The sequence below is a fragment of the Ursus americanus genome, chromosome 9 (assembly GCF_024610735.1).
Source record: "Ursus americanus isolate L20-20 chromosome 9, mUrsAme1.1.p, whole genome shotgun sequence".
Classification (NCBI taxonomy): domain Eukaryota; kingdom Metazoa; phylum Chordata; class Mammalia; order Carnivora; family Ursidae; genus Ursus; species Ursus americanus.
Genome location: NC_142135.1, coordinates 35,567,056 through 35,580,189, shown reverse-complemented (window position 1 = coordinate 35,580,189; position 13,134 = coordinate 35,567,056). Strand labels below are relative to the sequence as shown.

Genomic DNA, 13,134 nt, shown 5'->3' with positions numbered 1-13,134 from the left:
TAGCAGGTAGAAACCAGACAGGAACTTTACCAACCAACCCGACTTATCTATTTTTCCTTAGGGTTTCAATAGGGACCCGTCAAATCCAAAAATTGCTAAAAATTGAATCTCACTGGCTACCATTTGACCTCTTTTATGTGTTTCCCACCAGAAAATAGGACCAAGTATTTACTATAATTAAGCAGTGGGTTGGGAGAACTTCAAAAAAACACAATTTTAATCCTAATTCACATGCGTGCTGAAACAAAGGCAAAGATATAACTAGAATGGTTATAATAAAAAAAACAAAACCAGACAAAAACAAATGTCGACAAGGAGGTGTAGGAATTAGAAACAATACATATTGCTGATGGGACTGTAAATTGATGTGGCTGCTTTGGAAAACAGTTTGGCAGTTCTCCAAGAAGTTAAACAGTGTTACCATATGACTCAGCAATTCCACTCCTAGTATTATACCCAATAAAAATGAAAACATACGTTCATACAAAACACTGTTCACAAATGTTGATAGCAGCATCATTTATGATAGCCAAAAATGTGGGAGCAACCCCAATGTCCATCAACTGGTGAATAAACAAAAATGGTATATCCATATAACAGAATATTACTGAACCATAAAAAGCATGAAATATTGATACATACTACTCCATAGATGAACCTTGAAAACTCTGTTAAGTGAAAGAAGCCAGACACAAAAAGCCACATATTACATGGTTCCTTTTATATGAAATGTCCAGAATGGACAAATCTATTCAGACAGAAAATAGCTTTAGTGGTTGCCAGGGGTTGAGAAGATGGGAGAATGGGAATTGAATGATAATGGATACAGGGTTTCTTTTTGGGGTGATGAAAATGTTCTAGTATTAGGTAATGGTATGGTTGCATAACCTTGTAAATAAACTAGCAATTACTGAATTTTATACTTTTTTTTAAAGATTTATTTGAGAGGGAGAGAAAGAGAGAGATCACAACAGGAGGAAGGGCAGAGGGAGAAGTAGACTCCCTGCTGAGCTGGGAGCCTGATATGGGACTTGATCCCAGGACCTTCATGACCCGAGCTAAAGGCAGATGCTCAACTGACTGAGCCACCCAGGCACCCTGAATTTTATCCTTTAAAAACAGTGAATTTTACAATATGTAAACTGTATCTCAATTTTAAAAACTGAATGAAAAGAAAAAAAAAAAAAACACCCAACTCAAGTAATACCTTACAGGCAAACTCTGGGGTCCTCCAATCAATCTAAAATGGCAACCCCTTTAAGCTTGTCAAGAATTTGGCAGAAGGAATAAAAGCTGAGGATGAAAGACTAAATACTTACACACTATGACTGGAAACAAGGTAAGGCTGTCTCTTTAACCATCTCTATTTAATACTGTATTGGAGACTGAAGCCAGTATAATAAGACAACCCCCGCCAAAGTTCCTAAAGCCATCCAGATTGTAAAGAAGGAAATAAAACTATTTGCAGAAACATGATTTTCTATGTAGAAAAATCTTATGGATCTACTAAAAAGCTATTAGAGTTATAAATGACTTACAAGTTTCTAGGATTCAAGATCAACCTACAAAAATGAACTGTATTTCTATAAAATAGTAACAATCAGAAATTGAGATTTTAAAAATATCTGTACACTGAAAACTACAAAGCACTGATGAAAGAAATTAAAAAACCCAATAAATGGATAGATACACCATGTTCATGGATCAGAAGGCTCATTATTGTTAAAATGCCAATTTCCCCCAAGTTGATCTACTATAGATTCAATGGAATCACAATCAAAATCCTAGTGGGCTGATAGAAATCTAGAAATTTCAGTATAAAGGCAGCATTCAGATCAGTGGGAAAGGATAGATTATTTTAAAAATAACGCGTCATCACAAACAGCTTATCATCTGGAAGAAGTAAGATTGGACCTCTACATTATACTAAACAAATTCAAGTCAGAGTAAAGCAAATGTAAAAAATTAAATAAAAATCTCACAAAAAACTTAGGCTACTATAATTTAGGAGCAAAAGAAACCTTAACTATGACTAGAAGTTCTGAAATATAAAATTAGATACATTTGACAATACAGCTGTGTGTATGTGTGTGTGTATGTGCATGTGTGTGTGTGTGTGTGTGTAAAGTGTATATGGGAAGCTTCTGAACTATCTTTGCAACTTTTCTTTATAGTCTAAAAATATTTCAAATAAACTTTAGAATAAAATCCACAGCAAAGTTAATAAAGTCAATGGTCAAATAATAGATTTGAACAAAAATATATAACAAAAAACGATAATAGCTATCATATATATAATGCATAGCTATTTTAATAGCTATAATATGGGGCGCCTAGGTGGCACAGTTGGTTAAGCATCCGGCTCCTGGTTTTGGCTCAGGTAGTGATCTCAGGGTTGTGAGGCTTACCCCCGTGTTGGGCTCTGAGCTCAGCGTGGAGTCTGCTTGAGATTCTCTCCCCCCTCCCTCTAAGATAAATAAATCGTTTTAAAAAACCTATAATACATAAGAGCTACAATAAAGATCTCTTTCAAACTGAACAAAGAGACTCTCTCCCTGCAAAGTAAGCAAAAGATTTAACACTCAGTGTAGAAAACAGTAAATCAAATACCACCAATTCCCCTCCTCCTATAAAAAAGAAAACCACACAAAAAAGATGTACAAATTCACTAGTGGCCAGGGATACATAAACATAAAATCAGGTAATACCTATTACTTTATACCGGTCTTGTAAAAACTATAAAGCTCTAATATTTACTCTTCGTTGAATGCAAGGGAAAGGGGACTCATGTATTATTAGTGGAACTGTAAATTTTGACAGCCTTTTTCAAAAGGCAATCTGATAATCTTATTAATAAAACTACATATACTTTGTGACCTAGCCATTTGATATCCATGAAACTATTTCCCATAATTAAAACTACCAGGAAATGGGATTTATATACGAGGATGCTTCCTGCACTATTTTGTAGCAGGGGAAAAACCCGAAAGTGTCACCAAGAGAATGCCCATCATATGCAGCCTTTAAAAAGAATGAGCTGGAGCTCTATCACTTGGATTAATTTCTGTAAGATATTGAGAAAATTGAGGAAATGATCAATGTGTACATGCATTTTGCGTGACTAAGTAACATGGAGAAAACTATGATATACGTACATACTCATTTGCATCAGTTATGGGGGAAGGTAATGTGGGAAGGAGGGGCTAGAAAAGATGGAGCAAAGAAAGGAGGGAAAGAAAGGAAAAAAGGGGGAAAGGGAAAGTAAATTCTTTTGTGTACATTCTATTTATGAACTCTCAATAGTAACTGTCTCTAAAACATCAGTTTGCATGTTATCTCTCTAAAGCAGAAAATTTTTTTACTAGCTGAAAGTATCACATTTCCTTTAAATGAACATACAACAAAAAGCCCCCAAAAACCAAAATTAAAATGCTTTGGCTAAATCAACCCTGAAAAATGATGTGCCAGTGGCTCCATTCTACAATATTTATGACCTAACATACGTGGCATTAAACCTTATTAAAAGTGACTGCTTTTTCAGTCACTGTCTTGTTTCAAACAGCTTATTTTAGTGCACAGTGTAATGAAGACACTGGTCACCAACTCTGAGGCCTAAGTCCACAAACATTCCCATTCCTGTTGCTTATTCTGTCTCATCACAGCAAGCACATCCTCAATCTCCTCTTCGTATATACTTATTAGTACATACTTACAGAAAAAAGACAAGGTCCCTGCCCTTAAGAGCCTACAGTTTCTTTCTTGGTAAGATTTCTGTTTTCCCAGTATCCTGAATTCCAAATTTGGAGGCACCTGGTGCACACGGTGTGTAGCATCTAAATTTAACTTCCTCTATGCTGGATTTAAAAAAAAAAAAAAGGTAGTAGAAATAGGTGTTCCAATTATCAGGCAAAACACTGGAGAGAAAAACAATATGAGCAAAACGATGTTGTCACCACAGAGCTAGGGAAATTTACACATTCTAGGATTAGTAAACTCTTACAGAGGAGAGGGGCTGCCATTCCTTATTGCTCATACTATATCCATGAAGATGAATGCTTCTCAACTCTGAAAACCTGGCTTTCTATAATATTAAAAAACAAACAATTCAGAAGGCCCACACAGCCTTAACAGCAATTTCTAACAACCATTCATAAAAGACGTAATTCCAATCTTATGCGTTCTGATACTGAAGTTTATCCCAGGAGGTTGGTTTAATATTTGAAAAATCAAATTGATATGTTAACTATAACCATATTAACTGTGGTTAAAGAAATAAATCACATTTGTATTACATAATTACATGAAAGGAATAAATCATAAGTATATGACAGACGTACGTCCCCAATAACAGCCAATAAAATACAACGTATTTCCCAAGGTAAAAACTCTTGGCAAATGAAGAGTTAGAAGACAATTTAATAAATTTGATAAAGGGCATCTACAAATATATCTGCACAAATATCACACTTAACGGTTCAAACACTGAAATCCCTTTAAGATTAACAAGTAAACAATGCCCCCACAGCCACTGCCATTTAGCACTTTACACTTGAAGTCCCAGCTAGTGCAAATGGGCTAGAAAAAGAAATACATGATGAAAAGATTGAAGAAGAAGAAACAAAACACTTTAAATCCTAGCTTTGCCACTTACCGGACATGCAACTCTGGACAATGTACTTAACTCTTTGCCTCTGTTTCCTCATCTGTAAAATGGGATAATGAATACTTCCTTCACAGAGTTGTTCTGAAGAGTAAATAAGTTAATATTTTAAAAGCACATAGAAAGTGATTGACACATCAAAGCACTGTAAAAGGGTTAAATATAAATTATTCACAGATGATGATTGTGTACACAGAAATCTCAGAGAAGCTAAACTATTGAAATTGAAAGAGCAATAATATTCCCAAGACATGAATCATTATATGAACATCAGTTGTATTTCTCTATACTATTAGTAACAAACAGAAAATGGCATCCAAAAGGTATCAAGTACCTGGGAATAAAATGAACAAAAGACACGGAAGATCTCTCTACAGGGATAATTATAGACTCAATACAATCCCAACACCAACTGGTAGAATTCAACAAGGTTATTCCAAAATGGTTATGAAAATGCAAAGTATCAAGAAGAGTCAAGACATTCTCCAAGAAAAACAAGGTAGCAGATTTGTCTTACTAGTTATCAAATTCCAAGACTGATGTCTAGTCTGTTAACTCACCTGGGAGAAGATCTCTTTCTGGAATGCTCATCCATTTGGTAGGTCTACCCAGTTCCTCCCTCGCTTCTTTTAGATTTTTGCACTAATGTCATCTAGGAGAGATCTTTCCGGTTTGTTCTATATAAAACAGCACTACCCAAAACTCTAGTCACTTTTTTCCACATCCTGTATTTTCCTTGGCACCCATTATGTGACATCATTTTAAGCTATGTGTATGTGTTTTTTATGTCTCTCTCCCCGAACTACAACATCAGCCCATTGAAGCCAGGGTATCTGTTTATTTGATACAATGCTGTGTATCTCCAAATCTACTTGTTACCTGGTTGAATGAGTAAATAAATTGGCAGAAATCACAAAAATGCTGACTGGTATATGAAGTATAGTGATGAAATTTGATCTAAATTTAAAAACCACAAACTCCATTTCACTATTCACCTATTAAATAACGGCTACCAAAACACTGTAACTCTCCCCAAGTTTAAAATACTATTTTGAACATTCAAAGCCTACCAGCATATAAATACTGGCTTTTAGCAATTGTATCTCATACTTTAGTAAGGGAAAGAAATGAAACAAGCCCATAAAAAGGAACCACATAGAACATAGCCCTGAGAATCCTGATGACTGATTAGAAAGGCAAAATGATCAGAGGAACAGGAGTTTAGGTATTTTGCTCATGTAGGAACAAATAGCTATGATGGTTTTCAGTATGTGTTTTATTTATCCTTTGGTGATCAAAGTTGTATTTAGACAATATGCTACGGAAAGTCTTACATATTTATAAATCAACCCAATTTTTGGTGAAGAAAAGAGTGATGGATTGTGTGAATTTAACATAAAAGCTAACTAATTCAGTGCTCTAAAGATATGAATTTGTACTTGAATTCAAGAGAATCCAGTTAAATTGGCGGTCCACATAATGAACAGCAGGGTATACCATTTTAATCTTTGTATTCTCTCTCACTACTATATGATCCCCCCCCCCCAACTCCCAGACCTTAAAGAAAGCAAAGTACAAAGGGTCTCTCAAAGACTTTGGTGAGTTAAGGCCTGTCTTGAACCCTGGAGTATTCTCCTGTTCTAGGCTGGTCCTAGAGTTGAGCTCCAGGAGAATCTGGCTTAGTCCTAAATTAATTCAAGTTTGAATGACTCCTGGGAGATGAAGAACTTCTGGAGCCAGCTGAAAGGTTTAGATCATTTTTTCAAGTGAGACCGGGGCGGTACTGGTTGAGAGTACAACCAGAAGAGGAATGGGGTAATCTGAACGCATTGACCTTCTACACTGACCTACTTTTGCTGTATTCCTCCAAAAATCCTTTAGCTTTCCATTTAATCTATGGCCTTTTACAGAAAGGTCAAGAGGTAGTCAACATATTCATACATATTATTTTCATTAAGAATTAACTATGTAACAGGAAATCAGAAAAATCACCAATGCATTTTATAGAGGCTATAAGGATAGAAAGCATTTAATTACAATTACTAGCTTAAATTTAAACAGCTCTAGTTTCATGATCTAATGTTACCAGAGTAGAATCTCTTAGAATAGTATTTTAAGATCTTTTTATTTTTCTGTTAAGATGAGGATTTATAATACTTATCTCTTCACAATTTAATGATAGATCTATTTACTTTCCAACCAATTCACTTTTAAAAATAAAATATGTTGAGACTAAAGCAACTTATTTCTGGAAGAAAGGCAGTTATTAGAAATGAAGAAAGGATTCCTTGTGTGTCAACACTGTTTGTTGAGAGGTTCAGCAAATGCTTCCTTTTGGGGTGCGACCAGTATACAGAATCATCTCAATGACTTGCAATACTTATAAGTAACTGCCATGTGGCAAATGAGTATTCATATTCTTATAAAAATACCTGTACACAAACCATAAAGCAGCAATACATTAGTATTTACATTTATTTAATGTATGCAGTTTACACACTCACTATTGAACAAAACTGGAATGCAAACAAATATACAAATACCATAATAAGCATTATCAAATAACTGGCACTAGTGTTATAAGCATATTAATGGACCTAGTGAGAAAAAGTGGTGGAAGAAGACTGCAGCCCATGGCATTTTTCTTTTTAATAAAAGAAAATGCTCAGTAGCACCATAATGGTAATACTTAACAGAAACACATAAGATGGAACATTTCAACTGCTATCTTTGAGGTTAACCTGTTTTATTTAAGTGAATTATACAGGAAAGTAACAGTACAGGCAGTATTTTGGCCAACTTCTGTTTATGTCAGCTGAACACCTTCCATAAACAAAAGTAAAATAAAATAAAGCCAGCCATACATGGACCCCTCCTTAGTACTTGGTACAAACTCTGCACCGTGCTTTGATTTCATGATTGGAGAAGATACGCATGTGTTAAAACTGAGGTTATGTATTCACTAAAGCCTGAGTGTGTCTTTGGTAGGCTAATACTTTTTCAGCATTGTTATTATTACTCATATTTATCTATCTTGTATTTGTCTACATAATCCAAGGTGGCTAGAGAGGACATAATGGAAAACAATACAGCAAACTCCTCAAACAACTAGGCCCTTAAAATCCAGTCTATTCCAAAGGCACCAAGAATCAATGGGGTGCAAACTTCCCCTTGGTGGAAGGTGACTTTTTTATTAATACTTACAAACTAATGGAATTTTATTTTATAGTTTTATGTATCGTTATTTGGTGCTGTCAGTATACTTAATTACCTACCTTTACATTTTGTTTCTAAGATGGCATCAACAATATACAAGATATATAGAGTACCAGGTATTTCTATTTCAAAGTTGTGCAAAAACTGCCACAATCTTGCTCAAAGTGTCTAAGTATCCAAATGGTAGCAAATGGGCTGCATTAAGCTTTATATATCCACATTGCATACGAAGAAAAAAATGAAATTTATGCCCAGTTATGAATAGAAATGTTACAAAGAGTATCATATACTGAGAGTAACCTGCAAGGTTCTTTAAACAGTATCCCTTAGTGGTTTCAATAAAATGTCACTAACCACTTATCCCTAAGCCTCAGGTTTTCTTCATAACAATGTTTCTAACTGCATTAGTATTTTATATTGATTATAAATTAAGCCAAATTTCTAACTAAATATACAAGTATGTGCTTCAAGCAACGTTTTGTGGCAAACACACAAAACATACTTCTCTTATGAATTATTGTCCTTACAATAATGCACTTTTAAAGCCTTCATTTCATAGTTTGGTAATTAAGATCCACATGAAACACAATGCTTTGCTGAACACAGAAAATGTATCTGCATTAGATTATATAACCCGGCATTTGCTGGTAACTTGAAACTTAAAGTAGTCACATGTAGTTCAACCAGCTCCAAACAAGGTTGTTCAGTGGTAATTAATTTGCAGCATTTATAGGCCTAAATTTCAGTCTGAATTGCAACTTTTAATTCCATTGTCTGATGTGAGTGGTTGTTATTTGTTTCTTTTAGTGCATCACCAAAATATAAATCAACATTGGGTTTTATTCCACTGTTACCATGTTCTTCAGCAATATGATTCAACTGTGGAACTTCTGAACATGAAGCAGTTTTGGTAAGCACAGAAATGCTACACTGATGTGGGGAATTTTCCAGACGATCGTTTTCTACCTCAGGAAGAATGTTAACAGTAGCAAAGCGGGCATGATAATCATTGGAACCATGACTACAAGAAGTTTTCATGCTTTCTAAGTCAGAACAACTAAATTCAGAAAAATGACTAGAGTGGGAATCTGCTACAGATGGCATACTGTCACTGAGGGATGGAGCCTCAAATTCACTTGAGTTCGTGCTTTGTTGTTCTAACAACTGTGCATCCATGTCCTCTCTGGTCTCATTTATCTTCATGTTACTCTTTTTCCTCAATTTACCGCTTTTTGCTTTCTTTCCTGCTGTTGCTTCTTTGGACCACTTGGTGGCACCAGATTTACCTTCGGGCAAGCCACTGGATGAACCACCAGGATGACTTCGGGTGGCACTGCCATCCTCCACGCTACTACTTCCACTGTTGTGCCTGAATTTGGATGGCTTTGATTCAATATCTACTTGCACCTCCATACTGTTGCCTTCTCTAGAACATAAGAGTAACAGATATAAATACATTTGTACCTTCCTTTTATTTTTATTGAGGTAACAACAAAGGGAGAGGGATCTGTGTGAAAAATTCAAAGACTACATAAAAGCTCTCAGAACAAATTAATGAAGGATATGTTCTATTAAAATATTACTTGAAATAAGAGGACTGTATTTATTTTTATTATTTTAAAACATTCTATTTATTTGACAGAGAGAGCACAAGCAGGGGGAGCAGCAGAGTGAGAGGGAAAAGCAGGCTCCCGCTGAGCAGGGAGCCTGAAGGACTCAATCCCAGGACCCGGGATCATGACCTGAGCCAAAGGCAGACGCTTAACTGACTGAGACCACCCAAGCGCTCCGAGACTGTATTTATAATAATGTTTCAATTAAAAAAAATAGAAGTAGCTACATTTATTGCTTATGCTGTTCCAGGTACTATGTTACCTTCTCCATTTTTTTTTCAGAACAGCTTTATTGAGATATAATTTACATATCACAAAGTTCACCTGTTTAAAGTGCACAATTCAATGGTTCTTACATAGTATATTTACGGAATTGTGCAACTATCACCACCAACTAAATTCAGAACATTTTCATCATTCCTAAAAGAAACCCTGTATCCACTAGCAGCCTGTTGCCATCCTTTCCTGCCCCCAATCCCTGGTAACCGCTAATCTGCTTTCTGTCTCTACGGATTTGCTTACTCTGGACATTTCATCATTTTCTTTTCCTGGAGAACCTAATAGCTGGTAACCATTATTTATGATAATTTTACCTAATGACAGGAATAATTCTTTTATAATTAAGTTTAAGGGGCGCCTGGGTGGCTCAGTCGGTTAAGTGTCCGACTCTTGATTTTGGCTCGGGTCATGATCTCAGGGTCCTGGGATCAAGTCCTGCATTGGGCTCTGAACTCAGTGCGGAGTCAGCTTGGGATTCTCTCTCTCCCTCTCCCTCTGCCCCTCTCCTTGCTTGTGCTCTCTAAAATAAATAAATAAAATCTTTAAAAAAATAAAAAACAAAATAATTTAAAAAATACTTTAACTGTTTAACAGTTCTTTCCTTACTTGTCCAACGGGATGTACGAGTTCAGAATAGATCCTGCCATTGCTTTGGTGCTGGCATTATCACTAACTGTTCCCAAGCTCACTGTGCCAGATTCTCCACTTAGACTGTACCGTTCTTTCTGTACATCTGCTTGTACTTCCAACCTTAAAGAGCAGGGAGCAGATACAAACTGAAATTACATATAACACCAGACTACTATAATATGTATCTTCAAATAATTCAGCTGAGACCCCTAGTAACAAGAAACTATTATAGAAACAACTATCAGCATTTTTTTTAAGTTTCCTTTTATTTGATTATTCAAATTCTACTGCAGCACACTGAACAGTACCAGCCATCCAAATAAAATAAGAAAAATCAGCTGTCTGCCAAGTAAGGTAGTAACAGAGTAACACAAAAAGGACATAAAGGATTTTAATTAAATATGCTTACCATGTCTGAGTGTGAAACAAAATCTGAATACATTAAAAACCAGGCTACAGGACAGATCAGTGGATTAAAACATCCTGAGCCTCTATATATTAAAAATGATTCTCTAAATTTAATACCCGATTCTTTAAAAAAGACATAATAAACACTACTATACCTTAAAAGAATGTGTTTAAAAGCATAAAAGTAAACTACCTAAAAAAATTAAAAAATAAAAAGCAAATTACCTAAAAATAAAATAAATATGACCAATTTATCTTTTAGTTTATTTATTTATTTGACAGAGAGACAGCCAGTGAGAGAGGGAACACAAGCAGGGGAAGTGGGAGAGGAAGAAGCAGGCTCATAGCGGAGGAGCCTGATGTGGGGCTTGATCCCATAACGCCGGGATCACGCCCTGAGCTGAAGGCAGCCGCTTAACCGCTCTGCCACCCAGGCGCCCCTATCTTTTAGTTTATGCATACTCTCCTACGTTTAAAAAAAAACAACAAAGCTAATAAACAGAAGTAAAGAATAGTGAATTAGATAAGAAAAAAAGGAAGACAAATATGCTTTAATTTCTCCTACTTATCTGTATGGCTGTTGGTAAGAGACTTGGTGAGAACTAAATAAGCAGTAACACACAGAAGAATTCCGGAGGACTAGACTACCCTGGCCTCAACTCTCACACTCCCACACATCCTGACTCCAGCTGCTCCCCCAGACCTCAGCCAGTGTCTCCTTTTCGAGCATCTAGCTGTTGCCAGCTCCAGAGGTAAGGTCTAGGCTTAAGTACCGCCTTTACTGTGTCCACGAAAGCAGCCCCAGCACTGATTCATAACATCAAATCTGACAAATGCAGTGAAGAAATTAGCAGAATGCTATGCCTTAGATTTGGTTTTTACCACACCATGTGTATAAAATATTAGGCCAGAAAATTCAAACAAGTAAAACTTTTACTGTTTACCACTAAATTTCATTAATATTACTGTTTTCAGCCCTGACACAGAATTATACATAATCATAATGATTACATAATCTTCAAAACTCTCATCTAACAATTTGTAGTTAACAGAAGGCAAAAAGAAAACAGAGCACATTTTTCTTACCTGTTAAAACAGTTCACCATGGCGCTTCCTGACAGACTCCCCGTTATACTGGCTCCAGCTAGGGCCATGGTACTAGCTGTCTCACTCAGGTTGTCTCGAATGGCTCCTATTCGATCCATGTGGCTTCCACTTGCACTCAAACTGCCAGTCAGACCACCAACACTTCCCTCCCCTATGCTAGGGTTGTGTCTGGCTTCTGCTACTGAAGTCGTGTCTAAATGCAAATATTTCAAAGAAATTAAGTAAGTGTGATTATTAAATTCCCTCTTCTTAAATTCCTCCATGATTTCAGATAGGAGATTTTACTATACAACATGCACAGGAATAGAAAAGACATCTGGAGTCAGGAAAACATAACGATGGGATAAGAGGAAAGGGAACTATCTCTAGCTTGTAAAACTGGATTAGGGACTGGCTCTCAGTATTAAACAGTCACCACGCTTTTACTGTAATAGCATTGTATGGTGAGAGATGGTGGCTACACTTGTGGTGAACATATCATAATGTAGAAACTTGTTGAATCACAACGTTGAAGATTTGAAATTAACATAACGTTTGTGTCAACTACACTCATATTAAGAAAGAAAAAAAGAAATGAGAACTGAGAAGAAATGGGAGGAGGAAAGTGGTTTCCTCCTTTTGTTAAGATTAAAGATATTAACATTTTTGTATGGTAATGGAAACAAAAGTCTTTTATTGGTGAAATCAATCACCTACTATGTTCCAGGTTTTTTTTCTTTTCTTTTCTTTTTTAAGATATGTCAGAGAGAGACAGCATAAGCAGGGGGAGCAGCAGGCAGAGGGAGAAGTAGCTCCCCACTGAGCAAGGAGCCCGATGCGGGGCTTGATCCCAGGACCCTGGGATCATGACCTGAGCCAAAGGCAGATGCTTAACTGGCTGAGCCACCCAGGCATCCCTATGTTCCAAGTTTTAAAAATATAATGACAAAGAAGAGAGTTATAGCCCTCACCCCTAAGATACCAAGTAAACAAAAAACCAAGTTATTACATAATGTGATAAGTGCTTTTAAGGAATCAAACTTTTACCTTCAATCTAAAGTAAATTGGCTTGAAATCGTCAAAAAAAAAAAAAAAAGTCACCACTTCTTTTAAAAATCCAGAAGACTTAGGAATTCTATAAAAAATCTGACAGTTGAAAGATTTAGCTGACTCCAGAGGAAAATATGTAAATTTTCCATAAGGGTTTTTTATTTAAAGTGCTTATTATTCTCCAGGTCAATA

General features: G+C 36.0%; 1 protein-coding gene across 3 annotated transcripts in view; it reads right to left on the bottom strand.

Moving 5' to 3' along the window:
• Positions 1-7,117: 7,117 nt before the first annotated feature.
• The window catches only part of RNF19A (ring finger protein 19A, RBR E3 ubiquitin protein ligase), a 53,039-nt gene continuing 47,022 nt past the window's right edge, over positions 7,118-13,134 (bottom strand). For 2 of the 3 annotated variants that reach the window (XM_045805869.2, XM_087864697.1), the window contains 3 exons: positions 11,893-12,106; positions 10,375-10,518; positions 7,118-9,302 (listed from right to left, as the gene is read on the bottom strand). In XM_045805869.2, the coding sequence (XP_045661825.1) occupies positions 8,612-9,302; positions 10,375-10,518; positions 11,893-12,106 (1,049 nt within the window). In that variant the 3' untranslated portion in view covers positions 7,118-8,611. The remainder of the gene's footprint in view (positions 9,303-10,374; positions 10,519-11,892; positions 12,107-13,134) is intronic. The other variant, XM_045805870.2, reaches the window with a different exon arrangement.